Source organism: Palaemon carinicauda, chromosome 24 (assembly GCF_036898095.1).
Source record: "Palaemon carinicauda isolate YSFRI2023 chromosome 24, ASM3689809v2, whole genome shotgun sequence".
Lineage (NCBI taxonomy): Eukaryota > Metazoa > Arthropoda > Malacostraca > Decapoda > Palaemonidae > Palaemon > Palaemon carinicauda.
Window position 1 is genome coordinate 79,552,688 of NC_090748.1, and position 23,989 is coordinate 79,576,676.

General features: G+C 35.3%; 1 protein-coding gene across 1 annotated transcript; it reads left to right on the forward strand.

The window, feature by feature from the left end:
• The first annotated feature begins 2,089 nt into the window (after window positions 1-2,089).
• Window positions 2,090-3,538, forward strand: LOC137618447 (uncharacterized). Its single transcript, XM_068348612.1, has one exon. The coding sequence runs from the start codon at window positions 2,090-2,092 to the stop codon at window positions 3,536-3,538; it is 1,449 nt and encodes a 482-aa protein (XP_068204713.1).
• Window positions 3,539-23,989: the final 20,451 nt, after the last annotated feature.

The window sequence follows — 23,989 nt, forward strand, 5'->3', positions numbered from 1 at the left end:
TATATATATATATATATATATATATATATATATATATATATATATATATATACATATATATATATATATATATATATATATATATATATATACATATATGTCTTATATGTGTAAATCTTAATTCTGCATAGTGCTTATGTATTTTGTTATACAGAAGCCTGAATTGATCGATAGTAGATATCTAGATACGACCTTTTGTGTTGCACGGCGTTGGAGTCGCTAGTTATTCATGTCTTAAGAAAGACACATATCATAGGAAGATGAAAATACAATGCTTCATTAGCATTCAACACTGAATACATTCCAATAACAGATCTCCAAATTATCATACATGAGTGAGCAAACATGCAATAAAAAGACCGAAAAGTTCAACGGAAGCATTTTAAAAAGATTTACAAATTTCATTTAAAAAAAAAGTTATTTTCATATACAAAATATGAAAATGATCAACACTGAAAATTTGCCGTAAAAAACGGTAAAAATCCTGGAATAAATGTTCACAGGCATTTACAGTTTTAAAAACGGATATATTGACGTAAAGGACTGATATTACAGTCACCAACCCGTAAAAGATAACAACAAAGGGTAAAAATTACGGTAGCCAGTATTTTACTAAAATACGTCGGAGAACAGTATATTTTTAAGGAGAATTTCCTATTAATTTTTTTTTTATTAGTGAATTTTACTACTTGGTAGCAAATAAGAGTATATGAAAGCCTAACCGCAATAAGACTTTCCCCTTTAGATTCCCTATTATTTACTATTTCACCTGAATGAGCATATCGTACAAGTTGAAATATGAAAATAACCTAAAATCTAACATGGCATTATACAATACACATTTCTTTGTATGTCAATGGAACGTTAGAGTAAGGCGCTACAATCTGTGTACTTCATGATGCGTTTCGATGATAATGCTTTAAATAGTAGAATGCCACAAGATACGATAAGTACGCAAAAAAAAAAAAAAAAAAAAAAAAAAAAGATTAATAATTAATTACCAAAATCAAGTAAACTTGATCAAGTCTAGACATTTGAAAATATCCTCATGACCAAAAGTAATGGCTGCATGCATTCCTTTTATCCTTCTTTAAGTTTATCCTTACTATCATTCTTAAATTTGATTTCATTCAGAAGTAAGTAATTTTCACAATCACATACAAAATACAGGTGTATGACAAGCTTATGCAAACAGAAATAAAAGGATCTTTGGATTTTCTTACTGATTAACAAAAGATAAATAGCGTCCGCTAAAGTTTGCTACAGTTACACAAAGTAAAATAGTAATTTGAATAATTCCAAAACTTCATATACAATATATACGTGTAGGGCAACCATATTTAAACAGTAATAGGAAGATGATCTGGCTTTGTTAATGATAAGCAAACGATGATTTTTCGATCGCTAATGTTTACAACAGTAACACTAGAGTAAAACTAGACCAACACTGAGAGTGCAGACCTCCGACACCGCAGCTTATTTCACGACCTTTTACTTGACCTTTACCTTGACCTTTGACCTAAGTCTTTCAAAATTTAATCACTTCCACTCTCAACATAACTAATCCCTGAATGCTTCAATACTCTATGAGCAAAATTGTGGCCAGGAAGTTGTTCACAAACAGGGGCAAAAGCAAAACCTTCTCCCAACTTCGTTGGCGGTGGTGATTAAACAAATATATAAATAAGAGTGTACACAGTACACATCAAAACGGGTATTTGAAACGGAAGAACCTTTTACTTCCAACCAAATAGGTTCCTTTGAGCTAGAGGGGAATCAGGTGTCCACACACAGACATAGTTCGATGCACCTGAAAGGCGGATCCCTTTAGGAGTGTCTTTGTGCCATTACAGAGAGAGAGAGAGAGAGAGAGAGAGAGAGAGAGAGAGAGAGAGAGAGAGAGAGAGAGAGAGAGAGTTATTTAACAATTTACCTACTATATTCTCATGAACGAACATGACGTTTTCAATCATTATTTACATGGGATTTATGCATTTAATCCAGACTTCAACGTTTATTCCTGAGTCAATTCAGACTTTTAACGTTTATTCACAACTCGATGCAAATTTTAACGTTTATTCACACCTCTATGAAGATGCAGACTTTAACGTTTATTCGGACCTCTATGAAGATGCAGACTTTAACGTTAATTCGCACCTCTATGCAGTTCAAGAATTTAACGTTTATTCACACCTCTATGAAGATGCAGACTTTAACGTTTATTCAAACCTCTATGAAGATCCAGACTTTAACGCTTATTCGCACCTCTATGAAGATCCACACTTTAACGTTTAATCGCACCTTTATGCAGATCAAGACTTTAACATTTATTCCTACCCCTATTAAGATCCACACTTTAACGTTTATTCACACCTCTATAGAGATGAAGACTTTAACGTTTATTCACACCTCTATGCAGACCAAGACTTTAACGTTTATTCACACATCTATGCAGATCCAAACTTTAACGTTTATTTGCCCCTCTATGCAGATCCAGACTTTAAAATTTATTCGCCCCTCTATGAAGATGCAGACTTTAACGTTTATTCGCATCTCTATGAAGATGCAGACTTTAACGTTTATTCGCACCTCTATGAAGATCCACACTTTAACGTTTATTCGCACCTTTATGCAGATCAAGACTTTAACATTTATTCCTACCCCTATTAAGATCCACACTTTAACGTTTATTCACACCTCTATAGAGATGAAGACTTTAACGTTTATTCACACCTCTATGCAGACCAAGACTTTAACGTTTATTCACACATCTATGCAGATCCAGACTTTAACGTTATTTTGCACCTCTATGCAGATCCAGACTTTAAAATTTATTCGCCCCTCTATGAAGATCCACACTTTAACGTTTATTCGCATCTCTATGAAGATGCAGACTTTAACGTTTATTCGCACCTCTATGAAGATCCAGACTTTAACGTTTATTCGCACCTCTATGAAGATGCAGACTTTAACGTTTATTCACACCTCTATGCAGATCCAGAATTTAACGTTTATTCACACCTCTATGCAGATCCAGAATTTAACGTTTATTCGCACCTCTAAGCAGATCCAGAATTTAACGTTTATTCGCACCTCTATGCAGATTATGCAGATCAAGACTTTAACGTTTATTCGTACCTCTATGCAGATCAACACTTTAACGTTTATTCGCACCTCCATGCAGTTCAAGACTTTAACGTTTATTCGCACCTCTATGAATATCCAGACTTTAACGTTTATTCTCACCTCTATGCAGATCAAGACTTCAATGTTTATTCGCACCTCTATGGAGATAAAGACTTTACGTTTATTGCACCTCTTTTCAAATCCAGTCTGTAATGTTTATTCACACCTCTATGAAGATCCAGACCTTAATGTTTATTCTCACCTCTATGCAGATCCAGAATTTAATGTTTATTCACACCTCTATCCAGATCCAGACTTTAACGTTTATTCACACCTCTATCCAGATCCAGACTTTAACATTTATTCGCACCTTTACGCCGATCCAGACTTAAACGCTTATTTGTGCCGCTAAGCAGATACAGACTTAAGCGTTTATTCGTGACTCCATGCAGATCCAGACTTTACCATTTATTCCCACTTCTATGTAGATCCTGACTTTAACGTATATTCACAATTCTGTGCAGATTCGGACTATAACATTAATTTGCACCTCTTTCCAAATCCAGACTTAAATGTTTATTCAGACCTTTATGCAGATCCAGAATTTAATGTGTATTAGCACCTCTATGTAGATCCCGAATTTAACGTTTATTCACACCTCTTTGCAGATCCAAAATTTAATGTTTATTCGCACCTATATGCAGATCCAGAATTTAACGTTTATTCCCATCTCTATGCAGATCCCGAATTCAACGTTTATTCGCACCTATAAGCAGATTAACATTTTAACGTTTACTCGCACCTCTATGTATTTCTCAAATTTTAAGTTTATTCGCACCTCTATGCAGATCCAGAATTTAACACAAATACGCACCTCTCAGCAGATCCAGAATTTAACGTTTATTTGCACCTCTATGCAGATCCAGAACTTAAAATTTATTCGCACCTCTATGCAGATCCCGAATTTAACGTTTATTCGCACCTCTATGCAGATCCTGAATTTAACGTTTATTCGCACCTCTTTTCACATCCAGAATTTAACGTTTATTCGCACCACTTTTCACATCCAGAATTTAACGTTTATTCGCACCTCTTTTCACATCCAGAATTTAACGATTATTCGCACCTCTTTTCACATCCAGAATTTAACGTTTATTCGCACCTCTTTTCACATCCAGAATTTAACGTTTATTCGCACCTCTTTTCACATCCAGAATTTAACGTTTATTCGCACCTCTTTTCACATACAGAATTTAACGTTTATTCGCACCTCTATGCAGTTCCCGAATTTAACGTTTATTTGCACCTCTATGCAGACCCAGACTTTGTTTATTCACACCTCTATGCAGATCCAGAATTTAACGTTTATTCACACCTCTATGCAGATCCAGAATTTAACGTTTATTCGCACCTCTATGCAGATCCAGAATTCAACATTTATTCGCACCTCTGGACAGTTGCCGAATTTAATGTTTATTCGAACCTCTATGCAGATCCCGAATTTAACGTTTATTCGCACCTCTATGCAGACCCAGAATTTAACGTTTATTCCCATCTCTATGCAGATCCAAAATTTAACGTTTATTCGCACCTCTATGCAGAGCCCGAATTTAATGTTTATTCGCACCTCTATGCAGATCCAGAATTTAACGTTTATTCGTACCTCTATGCAGATCCAGAATTTAACGTTTATTCCCACCTCTATGCACATCCCGAATTTAACGCTTATTCCCACCTCTATGCAGATCAAGAATTTAACGTTTGTTCCCACCTTTATGCAGATCCAAAACTTAACGTTTATTTGCACCTCTTTGCAGTTCCCGAATTCAACTTTATTCGCACCTCTATGCATTTTCCGAATTTAACGTTTATTCGCACCTCTATGCAGTTTCCGAATTTAACGTATATTCGCACCTCTATGCAGTTCCCGAATTTAACGTTTATTCGCACCTCTGTGCAGATCCAGAATTTAACGTTTATTCGCACCCCTATGCAGTTCCCGAATTTAACGTTTATTCGCACCACTATGCAGATCCAGAATTTAACGTTCATTCGCACCTCTATGCAGATCCAGAATTTAACGTTTATTCGCACCTCTATGGAGATCCAGAATTTAACGTTTATTCGCATCTCTATGCAGATCCCGAATTTAACGTTTATTCGCACCTCTATGCAGATTCAGACTTTAACGTTTATTCGCACCTCTATGCAGATCCCGAATTTAACGTTTATTCGCACCTTTATGCAGATCCAGAATTTAACGTTTTTCGTACCTTTATGCATTCAGAATTTAACGTTTATTCGCAACTCTATGCTAATCCAGTCTGTAATGTTTATTCACACCTCTATGAAGATCCAGACCTTAACGTTTATTCTCACCTCTATGCAGATCAAGACTTTTAACGTTTATTCGCACCTATTTTCAAATCCAGACTTTAATGTTCATTCGCACCACCATTCAAATCCAACTTTAATATTTATTTGCACAGTCTATACAAATAGAGATTTTAATGTTTATTCACACCTCTATCCAGATCCAGACTTTAACGTTTATTTACAACTCTATCCAGATCCAGACTTTAACATTTCTTCGCACCTTTACACCGATCCAGACATAAACGCTTATTTGCGCCTCTAAGCAGATACAGACTTAAGCATTTATTCGTGACTCCATGCAGATCCAGACTTTAACATTTATTCCCACTTCTATATAGGTCCTAACTTTAACGTTTATTCACAATTCTGTGCAGATTCGGACTATAACATTAATTTGCACCTCTTTCCAAATCCAGACTTAAATGTTTATTCGGACCTTTATGCAGATCCAGAATTTAACGTGTATTAGCACGTCTATGCAGATCCAGAATTTAACGTTTATTCACACCTCTTTGCAGATCCAAAATTTAATGTTTATTCGCACCTACAGTATATGCAGATCCAAAATTTAACGTTTATCCCCATCTATACGCAGATCCCGAATTTAACGTTTATTCGCACCTATAAGCAGATTTACATTTTAACGTTTATTCGCACCTCTATGCAGCTCCCAAATTTAAAGTTTATTCGCACCTCTATGCAGATCCAGAATTTAATGTTTATACGCACCTCTAAGCAGATCCAGAATTTAACGTTTATTCGCACCTCTATGCAGATTCAGAATTTAACGTTTATTCGCACCTCTATTCAGATCCAGAATTTAACGTTTATTCGCACCTCTATGCAGATCCAGAATTTAACTTTTACTCGCACCTCTATGCAGTTCCCGAATTTAACGTTTATTTGCACCTCTATGCAGACCCAGAATTTAACGTTTATTCACACCTTTATGCAGATCCAGAATTTAATGTTTATTCACACCTCTATGCAGATCCAGAATTTAACGTTTATTCGCACCTCTATGCAGATCCAGAATTCAACATTTATTCGCACCTCTATGTAGTTCCCGAATTTAATGTTTATTCGAACCTCTATGCAGATCCAGAATTTAAAGTTTATTCGCACCTCTATGCAGATCCAGAATTTAACGTTTATTCGCACCTCTATGCAGATCCAGAATTCAACATTTATTCGCACCTCTATGCAGTTCCCGAATTTAATGTTTATTCAAACCTCTATGCAGATCCAGAATTTAACGTTTATTCGCACCTCTATGCAGATCCAGAATTTAACGCTTATTCCCACCTCTATGCAGATCCGAAATTTAACGTTTATTCGCACCTCTATGCAGATCCAGAATCTAACGTTTATTCGCACCTCTATGCAGTTCCCAAATTTAAAGTTTATTGGCACCTCTATGCAGATCCCGAATTTAACGTTTATTCACACCTCTATGCACATCCAGAATTTAACGTTTATTCGCACCTCTATGAAGACCCAGAATTTAACATTTATTCCCACCTCTATGTAGATCCCGAATGTAATGTTTATTCCCACCTCTATGCAGATCCCGAATTTAAGGTTTATTCGTACGTCTACGCAGATCCAGAATTTAACGTTTATTCCCACCTCTACGCACATCCCAAATTTAACGCTTATTCCCACCTCTATGCAGATCCAGAATTTAACGTTTATTCCCACCTTTATGCAGATCCAAAACTTAACGTTTATTCGCACCTCTATACAGATCCCGAATTTAACTTTATTCGCACCTCTATGCAGTTTCCGAAATTAACGTTTATTCGCACCTCTATACAGTACCCAAATTTAACGTTTATTCGCACCTCTATACAGATCCCGAATTTAACTTTATTCGCACCTCTATGCAGTTTCCGAAATTAACGTTTATTCGCACCTCTATACAGTACCCAAATTTAACGTTTATTCGCACCTCTATGCAGTTTCCGAATTTAACGTTTATTTGCACCTCTATGCAGTTCCCGAATTTAACGTTTATTCGCACCTCTGTGCAGTTCCCGAATTTAACGTTTATTCGCACCTCTGTGCAGATCCAGAATTTAACGTTTATTTCCTCCTCTATGCAGTTCCCGAATTTAACGTTTATTCGCACCTCTATGCAGATCCCGAATTTAACGTTTATTTGCATCTCTATGCAGATCCCGAATTTAACGTTTATTCGCACTTCTATGCAGATTCAGAATTTAACGTTTATTCGCACCTCTATGCAGATCCCGAATTTAACGTTTATTCACACCTTTATGCAGATCCAGAATTTAAGGTTTTTCGTACCTTTTGCAGATCCAGAATTCAACGTTTATTCGCACCTCAATGCAGATCCCAAATTTAACGTTTATTCACACCTCTATGCAGATCCAGAATTTAACGTTTATTTGACCTCTATGTAGTTCCTGAATTTAACGTTTATTCGCACCTCTATGCAGATCCCGAATTTAACTTTTATTCGCACCTCTATGCAGTTCCCAAATTTAACTTTTATTCGCACCTCTATGCAGTTCCCGAATTTAAGGTTATTCGCACCTCTATGCAGATCCAGAATTTAACGTTTATCCGCACTTCTATGCAGTTCCTGAATTTAATGTTTATTCACATCTCTATGCAGATCCAGAATTTAATGTTTATTCACATCTCTATGCAGATCCAGAATTTAACGTTTATTCGTACATCGATGCATATCCAGAATTTAACGTTTATTGACACTTCTATGAAGATACAGAATTTAACGTTTATTCGCACTTCTATACAGATCCAGAATTTAACGTTTATTCGCACCTCTATGCAGATCCAGAATATAACGTATATTCGCACCTCAATGAAAATTTTCAGGTTTATTCGCAACTCAATCCAGACTAACGTTTAATCGCCGTTCTCAATTAAGCAGGAAATACAGCCACACAAATATAAGTCAATAATTTCAAAATTCGTTCCATAAAATCTCAAATCTAACTGTCACATGTAACTAGAAACGAGCACACGTGGACATCAGTGATCCCCATAATCGTTTAGCAAATCTACCTGGCAACAGCGGTCCAACCCAATCGTTTGGAAATCCATCGGGGGGATATATTTCATCCTTTGATACTTGTGCCTCTCGCCCGGCAGTATATGGCGTTATTTATCCCTTTTGTTATGGCTGACCACTAATTTTCTTATGGACGTTAAGAGAGTTGTAACTGATCTGACATGATGTCGCTGGTTGAAATGAGTGCGAGACCTTTGAAATCATGTTTTCTTTACCTAAAAGTTAAAGTTAAGACTTTTTCACGCTCATTGCATCGGCACAGTTCTTCAAAATGTATCTTCAACTTCACTTATATGTATTCCTATATTGAAGCCATATCAACATAAAAATCTCTATTTACGCATTGACAATAAAAATTATTATAACAACGACGATAACAAGTTTAAGTAATCAAGAGTTTGGGCTACGAATATCCCTAAACAAAATAATCGCGTGTATATGACCTATTTTTCTTTTTTAATCAAAAGTAAATTAACTTATAAGAAAAAAATACCTTATAAAGTGCTTTTGCACAAACTTTAAATTTAATTATACAAAGAAAAAATAGAGCTAACAAAAATAAAGGTAAACGAATAATCCAGGAAAACGTTTCAAAAATGAAAGTTTTTAGGCTTATAAAAAATAAAGTTATAGATATAGCTTCTTCATATGAGTTGACTTCACTTGTAAAAAATTAATCATAAGTAGCAAAGTGAGAAAGAATATCTGACGAACACGACCTTCTACAAATTTTCAACATAAAACGTGGAGAAAGTAGTGGCTAGATAAAGAAAATGAAGAAACGAAGATATAAAATTACTACACACAATAACAGAGGCCATTTGAAATAACCAGAGACATCGAGAAAAAAAAAAATATATATTGCCGAACTTGAACTTAGGACATCAGCAACGTGTCCGGTTTTATGAATCATGGAGGCCAAATTTGATTGCCGAATGCCCCACAGAGGGATTTCCATTTTTTTTTTTTTTGTCCTAACTCCTCAATTTTACTAATGCACGTCAGATAAGAAAGTTCAATAAAACGATATACAAAATCTACTTATTAAGTAGCATGGACGAGCCAAGGCCAATACAAAAGACCTATCTATTTATTCAAGATTTTGGCAGAGTGCAGGACAAAAAGTGAAGGAATGATGGGGAAGAAGAAGAAGAATGCTTCTGTTCAGAAAGGTCCATTCGCTCGATCAGACTCCTAAGCGACTATAAGGAAATGACGCATTGTTATGTAATTTAATGAAGTGAGCTTATTACTCCAACAGGTGAATAACAACAGCGTAATTAATTTACTGGACTGGAACTCCCCACGTTGTATTTACACATCTTCAAAATTAGGCTTCACAAAAGTATGAGGAAAAGCAATGGTAAACAAATCTCATTTTACTTTCAAATGGAGCATCTCAAAGTAAATCAAAGGTAATTGGAATCACAAAACTATAAAAGCGTCACTATTATCCAGATCTTATCAAATGCCAAAATGAAGATTTACATAAAATAAAAATATATTACTATTAAACATGTCTTTAATGTCTGGGCAATTATGATTCATAATGATATTAAACTTACACTTTATAAGTGACCTTGCAAAGATCGAAACAAGAGGTATGGTACTTTTTACACCAATGACAAAGAATTCCTCTACTTCTACAGTGGACCTAAAACTAGGTTTCTTTGATCTCACTATAACATTAGTAATTCAACAAAATTTAAAGTCATGATTTTAACGCATTTTAACAAGCAACAGCATCAGCATCATTATCATCATAATAATAATAATAAGAGTAATAAAAATAATAATAATAACGCCCCCTATATTATATAGAGAAAGTGTCCGGCTATTTATATAAATATATATATATATATATATATATATATATATATATATATATATATATATATATATATATACAGTATATATTCCTTTCCGGTCATGCTGAACGGCATTGCCAAACGTATAACTACTCGGTCACTTCCCGTCTCACGGGTAAGGGAGAGGAAGAGTAGTCATACCCTGATAAAAGGGAGTCCCACAAGAGGAAAGGGGGAGAGGGTGGGTAGGGTTGTATCTGTGAGTGTGCGTAGATATCTCCCGAAATATTTAGCACTCATTTTTGACAGGTCGAGCACAGCAGTAATAATAATAATAATAATAATAATAATAATAATAATAATAATAATAATAATAATAGGTATAAGAGGAATAAACACAACAATACCATTAAGAAAAATATTTCTAAATAAGCGCTCCGCACCGCAATAACGAGGACTAACCGCTCAATAGTTATTGCTCATTTACTGGTAGCAAATGGGAGGGGAGAGGAAAGGTAGAGGTAGGGAGGAGGCGTGGCGAGGGGTGGGGTTGGGCTCCGGCACAACAGGTGATAAAAGGCTATTTAGTTAATAAACAACAACAATGATGCATGGCTTGCCAAGCATAACGGTGAAACGTAACGACACAGGGCGATGTCTAATGAAAACTGCAGAAACCATAAATGGATAAAGGATTCTTGGTTACCGATGAAGGATGGAATTAAGTTGCATAACTTTTATGCACCAAATACAGAGAAATGATAAAAAAAAAAGGGGGGGTTACTACAAATGATGAAATCAAAATAAAAACAAGCACAGCAGCACTTGGTACGAAAAGAATGTTCTAGATGTAATATATATTAAATAAAAATTACACAAACCCACACAAACATTATATATATATATATATATATATATATATATATATATATATATATATATATATATATATATATATATATATATACACACACACAATACAAACACGTGTACTTCTGTGCGCACTCCTGCACGCGTTCGTCTCTAAAGGGTATTAAATTCCTGGCACGTACAGCACGTTCTTATCTGTATTGAGTACTCAGGGCACAATTGCGCGCGCTCTCTCTCTCTCTCTCTCTCTCTCTCTCTCTCTCTCTCTCTCTCTCTCTCTCTCTCTCTCTCATATATATATATATATATATATATATATATATATATATATATATATATATATATATATATAAAATAGTGATGAATGCACAGGGTTTAGTCACGAGTTCTTAGAAGAACTAACCCAAATTGAAAAAATAGATATGTTAAATATAAGTGGAACATGGTATTCCCAAGAGACTGGCAGTGATGACCATATAAAGGGTTTCCAAACATATAGATCATACAGACCAAATAGGAATCAAGGGGGAACAGCAATATATGTTAGAGACATAAATCAAGGAAAAGTCTGAGAAAAATACAGCAACATAAAATGTGAATTGATTGCGGTAGAATTTGAATATGAAAAATTAGTGATTATTGTAGTCTACAGACCCCCAAATACTGAAGAGTTTGACATAATAATAGAAAAAAATAGATGATATACGTAGAAACCATAAAGAATGGAATATACTCCTATCCAGAGATTTTAACTTTCCTTTCGTGGATTGGAAAGAACGGATAGAAGAAAGTGGTTGTATAAAAAGAGAGTAATAGTAGCGCAGAAGATAAGAGACAGTTTGAAAAGCTTCAAAATATGCTATTAGAACATAATAAACCATATTCCAGCAAGAAAGGACAATGTCCTAGATCTAGTATTTGTGAATGAGGTGAATTATGTTAAAGAAATAATAGTGTATACCACGGGAATTTCAGACCACAATGTCATAGAACTAATAGTCCATTCCAAAGCAAGTGAACGCAGAGAAAAACAAAGCACAAAACAATGGGAAGGATATGGAAAATATAATTTCTATGGTAAGAATATAAAATGATCAGAAATAAAAGAAGAATTGAACAAAGATTGGAAAAATGTATTAGTAAGTGATAATATGCAGGTAAATACGGATATATTGTACAAAATACTGGAGAAAATTGTTGAAAATATGTACCGAAAAAAAATAATCAGACATGCATACCAAGAGACAGAAGGATCTTATTTCAGAAAATTAGAAAGTGAAAGAAAAATTTTGCAAAAGGAAAAAATGTATGGAAAATGATGGAAATAAAAAGTAAGATAGAAAATGCAGAAAAAAAAGATCATAAGATCGAAAGAAAATGAAAAAAAGGGACTTAAAAGAAAGGACACTTTAAAATATCAAGAAAAACCACTAAGTACTATTCACCTATGCCAAAAAGATGAATAAAGGGAGATTAGAAATAAGCCCTCTAAGAATTGAAGGACAGTTAACGAATAAAAAAAAAGGAAATATGCAACATATTAGCAGAAAAATATAAGAGTGAATTCACGCCAAGAATTGCGAATGAGAATATGGAAACAGAAATGAGAGAAGAAAATGGTGAATATCCAACGGATATAGATATTAATGAAGCAGATATTGTGCAGGCTATAAGCGAAATTAAAAATCAGCAGCCGGGCCAGATGGAGTTCCAGCGATTTTGTTAAAAAAAACTGCACACATTATCGCGAAGCCGATTGCAATACTGCTATGACAAAGTGTAGATATGAGCGAGATATATGTTAAACATAAATTAGCATTTGTAACACCTATTTCAAAAGTGGATCAAGACTAGAGGCCAGTAATTATAGACCACTTAGTCTAACATGACATATTATGAAAGTGTATGAAAGGGTAATAAAAAAGAAAATGAATCATTTAGTTAAAAATAATTTTTTAATGTAGGTCAACACGGTTTTGTGCCCGGAAAAAGTACACAAACCCAATTGATAGCACACTATGAAAACATATAAAAATATGATAAATGAAAAAGACACAGATGTGGTATATCTGGATTTTGCAAAAACCTTTGACAAGGTAGACCATAATATATTAGAGAAAAAAAATGAGAAAGCATAATATTAAGGGAAAGATAGGAAAATGGATAAAAGAATTTCTACAAAACAAAACAGATAGTGGATGCAAATGACGAGAAATCAGATGAAGCTCGGGTAATATCTGGCGTGCCACAGGGTACGGTATTAGCTGCACTGCTGTTTGTTATTATGACCTCAGACATAAACTGTAATGTTAAAGACTCTCTAGTGAGAAGTTTCACCGATGACACAAGAATAAGTAGAGAAATTACTTGTGATAAAGATAGGAACTCACTACAAAGAGATCTAAACAAAATATATGAATGGGCGGAGATAAATAGGGTGGTATTCAACACCGATCAGTTCGAATCAATAAATTATGGAAACAGAGAAAGAATGGTATATGCATACAGGGAACCTAATAACGAGACAATCACAAAAAAAGGAAGCAATTAAAGACCTTGGTGTAATGTTTAACAGGAATATGTTATGCAACGACCAAATAACAACACTGTTACCTAAATGTACAGCAAAAATGGGAATGCTATTCAGGCACTTTAAAACAATAAAGGCTGAACACATGATTATGCTGTACAAAAGCTGAACACATGATTATGCTGTACAAAACTTATGTACGTAGTACACTCGAGTACTGAAATGTGATATGGTACCAACACTACCAAAAGGATAATGCACAAAAAGAGAGTGAACAAAGGTCCTTACTACTAGAATAGAAAAAGTTAAGGACCTTGACTACTGGGAAAGACAGCAATTTTTAAAATTATACAGTCTAGACAGGAGAAGAGAACGGTACATAGCAAGCATGGAAACCAATCGAAGGAATTACTGAAAACATCATGGAGCTAAATATATCAGAAAGAGCAAGCCGAGGTAGATTAATAGTGGCCAAACTATACTAGGAAAACTAAGGAAGGCACACAGGACATTAATCCACTACGCACCAGCATCGATAATGCAGCGACTATTTAATGCGCTCCCAGCTCATCTAAGAAACATATCAGGAGTGAGCGTAGATGTGTTTAAGAATAAGCTCGATAAACACCTAAGAAGCATCCCAGACCATCCAAGACTGGAAGATGCATAAGCAACTCTCTGGTGGATATACGAGGTGCCTCACACTGAGGGACCTGGGGGAACCCAAACATAGAATAAGGCAATAAGGTAAGGCTCTCTAACACACATACTGTACATATATCATCTCCTCATACGCCTATTGACGCAAAGGGCCTCGGTTAGATTTCGCCAGTCGTCTCTATCTTGAGCTTTTATTTCAATAATTATATATATATATATATATATATATATATATATATATATATATATATATATATAAAACATTATGGATCATTTCTCGATCTTAGAGAGTTAGTTCCAAAAATTGTTAGCCCTTTCCTCTTGGCCAGGTTAGAAGAGAATCTTTAGCTGTGGTGAGCACCTCTTCTAGGAGAAGGACACTCTAAAATCAAACCATTGTTCTCTAGTCTTGGGTAGTGCCACAGCCTCTGTACCAAGGTCTTCCACTGTCTAGGGTTAGAGTTCTCTTGCTTGAGTGTATACTCGAGCACAATATTCTATCTTATTTCTCTTCCTCATGTTTTGATTAGGTTTTTATATTTTATATGAAATATTTATTTTAATATTGTTACTGTTCTTAAAAAATTTCATTTTCCTTGTCTCCTTTCCTCACTGGGCTATTTTCCCTGTTGGAGCCCCTTGGGCTTATAGCATCCCGTTTTCCCCCTAAGGTTGTAGCTTAGTAAGTAAGTAAGTAATAATAATAATAATAATAATAATAATAATAAACATTATTATTATTATTATTATCATTATCTTTGTGCATGATCACAAAAGTCTTAATCACTAATCAGGTTACAGAGGCTTTCTGGGTTCTGAGCTGAATGTGCTCAGGAGCCGAACCTTAATAGGGGAGCGTGCCATCAAGCGGATGCCCATTATAATTGTGTATATCAAATTTCATAAGAAAAATATGTAATGAGGAAATGAAACTGTAGAGCCTTATGGGAAGAACCCATCAGGCTCTCGATACCTATATCTTTTGCAAACTTAACATTTCAACTAATAATAATAATAATAATAATAATAATAATAATAATAATAATAATAATAACGATGCTGGCTGTAACCCGTAATCCACAATATAAACCACCAGCCTCTGTATACTGTGATTAACAAATAAATTAATTAAAATTAAAAACAATAATAACAGTAACAGTAATAAAATTGACCTACTATCCTGATCCAACTGTTTCATTTACTGAGGACCATTATCCAAAAAGCTTATATATTGGACTGAATTCGTGAATTTGGGGCAATACGACCCTAAACCTTTACTATGGAGGCTACTCAGGACCGTAATGAAACGGGAGCAACACCACCGTTGCAAAATGAAGTTAAAGTTAAGATACTGGCCAACTAGAAGAAGATAGAATTCTGGAACGGCGATTTATAAGAAGTATTAATAGTGGACGCAGCAAAGAGTCAAAGGGTTGGGAAGACCCTCACGTAACGCCTACAGTGCACCACGAGAGGTTCACTGACGGCACTATCCACTTACGGGGTAAGAAGCTTTAAACCTCCCAGTTATTCGCGGGGAATTGTCAAAAGCATACATCTGAGGAACTCCTTGATATCTCCCTGGATACTTGAGAGAGAGAGAGAGAGAGAGAGAGAGAGAGAGAGAGAGAGAGAGAGAGAGAGAGAGAGAGAGAGAGAGAGAGAGAGAAAATTAAAACTTTAATATTTATACACCATATTTTTAAAATACCGTCGCCATGTGAGGTCATGAATTTTCTGCATCAAATAAGGCACAGCTATTATGCTTTAAGGCAAAGGGCTTCGCATACTGAAGATTCCAAGAGAATCACTGGGTGGTAGATGACAGGTTTCAAAACCCACATTGAGCTGGTGAAATTCACCTTTGCTCCAAATAACAACTTTCAATACATTCAACACGTGGCAGAAATACGTTCCCTGAAATTTTTCAGAAATAATATTCCATGACATGAGACTTGTTTCTATATACAAAGAAGTAAAATGTTTGCATTCATTGAAAGATTAAATATTGACGAAAATTCCTTGAAGATAATTATTAGGCTGCCAGCCTTAATAATATTCCATATTATCTTATAACTACGGTATGCGACCCGACAAAATGACAGCAAAACATTTAGACATGCTTACACTCGCACAACCCTTTCACCAGGGTATGACTACTCCCTCTTCTTCCTACCCTAGGGACGGGGAGGGCTGATCGCGAAAGGAAAGAAATTATATATATATATATATATATATATATATATATATATATATATATATATATATATATATATATATATATATATAATAATGCAAAACATTTGCTCCTTATTTTATATGGAGGAGGATTACATTTGCGTTGCCTATAACTTGTTTCCGTTGTTATTGTTGCATGGGCTATGCAGTATTCAGTTACACCATGAAACCGGATACCTAACTAAAGTTCCTGTTATTCACGGAATGGGTTTAAAGCCAGTCGTATCGTTACGCAGTTATGCGTCATCGCTATACAGGAGTCTCCCTGGCATCAACAACTAGGAAACATTTCTCTATTTATTTACTAAGTCCACTTTAGCTCTTTTCAGATTTCACGCTGATAATCTTTGGATTAGTGGACTTAGTTAAATAGTGGTGTTAAGTGGGAAGTAACCATTACCAAACCAATATTCACAACACTGAAAGTGTAGAGATTCCCTATATTTATCTAAAAAATATTTCTTTATGAACGAAGATGGTATCTTCATTGATACATAGTATATGCACAAGACTAATGGAAACGGGAATACAAATCGTTGGAGTTAAGAGTAATATACTAGCTCACATAATGGGAAGAAAAACCATAAAATGTTAAATGTATGAGGCAAGCAAACGTGGAACTTTGTTAAATAACCCATCACCCAAAATAATCAGAGACCTTCCAAAGGGAACAGCGGGTTTATGGGCTATGGAATCGAGTTAGTTATCGAATATATTGGTAAAGAGAAGCAAAATATAGTTTTACGTTGCTTCCAAAGTGCTGCCTCCTACCGGCTGAAGGTGGCCGAGGAACACGTTTCTCGTGAACAACAGAAGATGGTTGATCGATATCGAATTTGTTTTGTAAACTGGAATCGCAAAGATTGAAGTAATTGACGTTAGGTATGCTATAGTTCTATGCCTGCAACATAGAACAAGTAAACAAAGAAATGTTGAATTAATTCGTGCATGCATTAAATACGTTTCTACTATTTACAAGGGCCATGACATCATAGGGCTTATCACTATTAAACAGGCCTCTTATAGTAGGGTGTATGCTATAGAATGTACGTTATAAGTTCTCTCTTGGGAACCACCAATCGATTGTTATCTGTTAAGAGAGAGAGAGAGAGAGAGAGAGAGAGAGAGAGAGAGAGAGAGAGAGAGAGAGAGAGAGAGAGAGAGAGAGAGAGAGTTTATGGCTTAACAGGTGAAATTAATACACAAAATACAATAATAATTGTATAAATGACAACATAATACCGGTACTGAATTCTTTCTGCTTTGTCTATAACTGAATATTATATTTCCTTTTCACTTTATTCCTCCAATAAATCATAAGAAATAACCCCATTTTAAAGTAAACCTTTCTATTAGTGGCCTAAAACTTACGGATCAGCTAAAGTCAAGTTTATGATCAATCAATCCATAGCAACAGACTTGATATCACCCCTAAGAGCAGGTGGCTACAGAGTCCAAGTATTAAAAACATAGCTTATACGGTAATGAGGAGTAAGCCAAATTAATGCAACACCTGAGATAACCTAGCGATCAAATATAGCGCCAGATTAAGTTCTTGCTCGCACAAATTCGCAAAACCCTTGTGAGGACTGTGATAGGATATTAGGAGCTCCGACCTTCAGAAGCTCAATACCTCGAGTACATACTATTTATTTTCAACAAGTATCATTACATCTTCGATCTCTTTACAATATGATAAGCACAAATCTTTCAATTATAATGTGATGGATTTCTAAGACCAAACATCAATACAAACAGATAGTTTGAGCTCTTAAAGTTTTTTCCGGCAAAATTTAGTCAACCAATATTAGAGGATTATAAAGCAAGATTGTACTGTATCAGAGTTATTTCATATTTTGTCGTCTATCTTTAAATTTCCCTCTTCCACTAGTGTAAAGTGCTGTTTTACTTAAAACTGAAACAGCTGAAACCATACTGATTTTAAAGGAGGCACATTTCTAGAACTGTACAGGCGTGACTAATAGGTATAATTCAAATGTTGGATCACAGCAATTTTAAATCTAAGGTTTTTCTAAATATTTCTCTCTTTTACCTATAGTTATTCTGTAGTTTGCAGGTGGGCCACGTTTTATAATTCAAAGGATTGGACATTTTAGTTTTGATGTTAAGGTTATTCTACACATTTGATATTGTAATTATCTTTCAGGATTTAAAAGGTGAAGTTATTTCGTGTAAACTTAAATTTAGGACCAGGTCAATATCTTTTTCTCTGGTACTTGGTAGATGTTATTTATTTTGCAATACTTTGAGGGTAGGGTATATCCTCTGAATTTGCAAATGGGACTATTATATATAAATTTTACAGGCGTGGATGAACTTTTAAAGATTTTTCATGAAAAATATATGTATTTTTAAAACTGCAATAAAAAAAAATATTTGAAGGCTGAATAGGGTGGAAAAAACTAAGGAGGTATGTTTGGGTATTAGTATTCCAAACTCACCAATGAGTTCATAATATTTGAGGGAATATGCTCATGAATGTTACAACAAAGGTTCATTATTATAATCCGACAGGTTAAGATGAGTGTTTACACAACAGACCAAATTTACGGACAACTGAGACTATTGTAGTTAATATTGTGCCCCTCAAGGTAAAGGAAAAAAATCAACACACATGCAGAAAAGATTCCAGAAAAGTTTAAAGGCATCTTCTCAAAATCAATAACCAATTAATGGAAAAATACACATGTTTAATGAGGGTAACCTCCAACCTGAGACGCATAACGACGTATATTTTATTTTCTAATGAAGATATCTACTCTGTGAAATACCGAGAATAGTATGTTCTATAATCTGCACTGCATTGGATTTACGTATTTGGCCTAGAAAGTTCAGCACTGGGGCCTGGGGGCCAATCAGTCACCGTGGGCAACTATAGTCCATTTCTTTTAGCGATGCATATTTGCACCGACTTGCGGCGGTGCCCTTTTAGCTCGGAAAAGTTTCCTGATCGCTGATTGGTTAGAATTATCTTGTCCAACCAATCAGCGATCCGGAAACTTTTCCGAGCTAAAAGGGCACCGCCGCGAGTCGGTGCAAATATGCATCGAGTCGGTGCAAATATGCATCGAGTCGGTGCAAATATGCATCGAGTCGGAGCAAATATGCATCGAGTCGGAGCAAATATGCATCGAGTCGGTGCAAATATGCATCGCTAAAAGAAATGGACTATAGGGGACCAGTCTAGAAGCACCGTGAAGAAAGTTAGGAGGTTGAATAGTATTACGTAAGAAAAGAAGAGGGAACAGAGGTATAGAGGAAGGCTGGGGGCTAAAAGGACGTTGCAAAGACCACGTAAGGCCTACAATGCACCGTCTGAGATGTACCGACAGCACTACCCCCTTCCGTGGATGTTACATCAAACCTGAGAATATCTGGAACTGCATACTACTCGCGGATAACTTTAATTAAAAATTTCATAAAGGAATAACGATTGATCCTAAGCAAAAGGTCATAAACCGTACGGAAGATGCAATAACCTGGACTTCGAGCGCGACCTGCGCTCAAAGGTCACATATTAAAAATAAAAACTAATTGAGCAAATGAACAATACGAAAACCTTTTTGACATTTCAGCCGTTTTTGTTAATATTATTTCACGCTGTCAGCTTGGAAATTAGGTTGAAAACAAACTTCATTTTTGGCATAGAGTACGGAACAGAGCATATGCCATAAACATTTAGTATATAGTATATAGGCCTTGCTTTTGGCGTAACTCTATTCAAAGTAAACATTAATACATCAGTATATGTTACGCATGACCATACACTTAACAATGAAATTAAAATCCATAAACTCAAAGTAAACTTAAGTTGAAATACTTATTATAAAAGGATTAAAATTATTAATCATAACGGCCGTAAGAGAATATTAGGGCTGTGGTAGCCTATAAAAACGTCCCTGCCTGGCGATCTGTTGAACACAGGCTCGAGACTCACTCAAGTTCGATAGTTTCCTGTAGGGTCTGCAACCTCACCATCCTTCTGAGGTAAGGATGGGGGGCGGGATCCCTTGGGAACATAAGTCTACCTGCCGAGATTTCAGAAGCTATGGCCTTAGTTTGGATGAAGAGGGACCTTGGGTGCGGATCATACGTGTATGTATATATATATATATATATATATATATATATATATATATATATTTATATATATAATATATATATATATATATAATATATATAGTGTAAAGTCATTCTCTAGGGCGTTGTTCTGATAGGCCTTTGGCGCTGTCCCTTGCCTATGCCATTCACGGGTGACTTTTAAAACGTTTAAACACTAAGCGATGCCTATTGCAGCTTTACAATGTTATTTGATAGTGTCTTCCGTTGTCAAAAATGTGGTCAAACAATAACCGATTGTGCTATTAACCATGTACAGTATCACAGGTTCAAAGGATCAACCAAATTAGAGGAGATAGTATATAGGCTGTATTCTTTGAGGTTGCATAATTATCCATGTAAATCAAAGGACACAACAGCGCGCTTTTCTGGTTAAACATCTGTGCTGCCGACGGGCTACTCATAATAACTCTCTAGTTATTTTTCCATCATTATTATTATTATTGAAAGAAGGAGCTTTACCAGCCCAATAAGTCAAGCTTGACTCTCACAGGGCTGGCCCGAAAAAAAATCGGGATATAAAGAATTCTTATTTTTCCATCGGTTGCTACCATGTGTGAAAGCGAGTATTTTTCTTAAACAAGTTTTCCCTAAAGAGGGGCTGGTTCCTTGGAAAGGTGTTACCCCTCCGTTCATAAACAAACTGTCGAGTAACATATCAATGGTCAAGTATGGTTATGTGCCGAAATCGTCTGGCTTATAGTAAAAAAACAAATACACTAGTCACGTACAGCTCGCTTAACGTTGATTCTCTTGATTCCCCCCACCCCCACCCCTTTAAAACTGATATAAAGGAAATACTATACATTTCATTTACTTGGCAACGAAGACTGTACGATCAAAGCACATGGAGACAGGAAAAAATAGTAAAGAAAGATATACAAATTCACGCGGGTGATAGCAACGTTTAACGTTAGGGTGTGGAACGAATATGAATAAATATACACTTTGTTTAACTTCCGTGGCGCCACATGGCCAATTCAGTTTCTTCAAGGGGAGGATGATAAGAAATATCTACACACACCGACGCGCATAAAAATGGGAGGGGAGGAACGCTGCAGTGCTCAGGAAAAGGCTTGCAATGCACAGCTGCTGCTGCTGCTGCACCTGTAACTGTACCTGTACACCAGTATTTTGTCTTCGTGCTGTTATATATTCGTACAAGAGTATCCTAAATAACCTACATTTTCTATGTAATCATAAAATAAAGATGTATTTTCGTAGATATAGCAGCACTTACACAAAGTACACCTTTATTTTATGACTACATAGAAAATATAGGTTATTTAGGATACTTTGTGTGTGTATGAATATATATATATATATATATATATATATATATATATATATATATATATATATATATATATATACATATATATATATACACAGTATATATACATATACACAAGCCATATATTATATATTATATTAATGTCTGGATTCTCTTATCGACCACGGGATCAGAGCCCCAGACAGAACCACTCAAGGACAATAGCTTCTGACCGGCCGGGAATTGAACTCTGGTCCAGAAAACTTTGAAAAGAGTGACATCGTATCTTATTTAACCTTTATTTGCACGTACTCTTAAAATAAAGGTATATTAAGTATCGTATTTTTCTTTATACCCATATTGCAAAATGTATCCATACTGACTGGCATTTATTCTCTTTTAACTCATATTGTATTATATAACGTACTCAGAATTTCTTCCAATTTATTTGTATTGATATTGTATAAAGTACTATTATCTTAAATACAACTCATTTTATTCGGAATAAACGATGAGAGCAGTGACAGGTATCAAAGCTCGCAGTTATTAGCAATATACTGAATAAAATAACTCACGTAACAGTAACAATTACGACATACACAAACCTACAAGATTAATGAAGCACAGTTAATAAGTCCAACTATTGGTTTCATTTAGGAATATCGGAGTTATCATCAGATAAGGCGACCATTCGATTACCTTAGCTGATAAGGCTCTCTCTCTCTCTCTCTCTCTCTCTCTCTCTCTCTCTCTCTCTCTCTCTCTCTCTCGAAGAAGAAGAAGAAGAAGAAGAAGAAGAAGAAGAAGAAGAAGAAGAAGAAAAAGAAGAACGAACGAACGAACGAACTAAATCGAGGAAAGAAACTTTCCAAAAGTGGATATGTCCTCCAAAGGAGAGCCATCAAAGACGCTGATGAAACCCTGGCATCTTAGAAATTGAAGAGGTCACGGCAAAATAGTCGCAATATCACCCAAATAAAAGAACATATCCAAAAACTTCATCTTAATAAATACAAAACTGAAATGAAATAAACTAAAATCTTGCGTGATTTTTATTTTTATTTTTCTAACAAGAAATAAATTTTTCAAAAATTCCTTACGTAACGGTAAAATGATTTATAGTCATTAAAATACAAAGATGTTAATTGTAATTATAAACTCCCCCTCATAATAATAAAGACGTCCAGAAAGATAAAATTACATAGACAAAACCAAACAATACCCACAAACAAACAAATCTTAGCAAGCAAATACACAAAAGAGACTAGCAGGGCGACCAGAAAATTATCAATAGAAATGACTTCAAAGGGATAGAAAAAAGGAAAAAAAAAAGAAAAAAAATGACAGAAGAAAGGGAGAAAAAACTTATCTGGCAAAATCCCATTGGCTGGTTTGCAAAAGCCATTTCTTATGAAGTTTGAAAAAGAAGGGGAGCTCTATCTAAAGGCTTTGGTTATTGTAGTTATGGTGTTTATAGACACACACAGCCCTCTTCAGAGAGGCTTCAAGGGAAGCTGACCCGGTTCTATCGTTTAGCCATATGGTCATTTTATCTTCTGGTATACTGGAACAATATTCTCACTTTAAAAAAAGAGAGAGAGAGAGAGAGAGAGAGAAAGAGAGAGAGAGAGAGAGAGAGAGAGAGAGAGAGAGAGAGAGAGAGAGAGAGAGGGGGGGGGGGGGGGGGGGGGAGGGGAGGTTCCACTGTAACCTATATTCTAAATACAAAAGAACTTTTTTAACTGACCCTCAAAGCTATCAAATACTTATGTTATATGACGTAGTTAAATACAAAATTTCATTAAGGAGTGGAAGGAATAAAATCTGACATGTGCCTTTTTAAAATGAAAACACCTCTTATTGCCCAGTGCAGAACTCGGCAAACATTATTGCAACGGAATACAAGA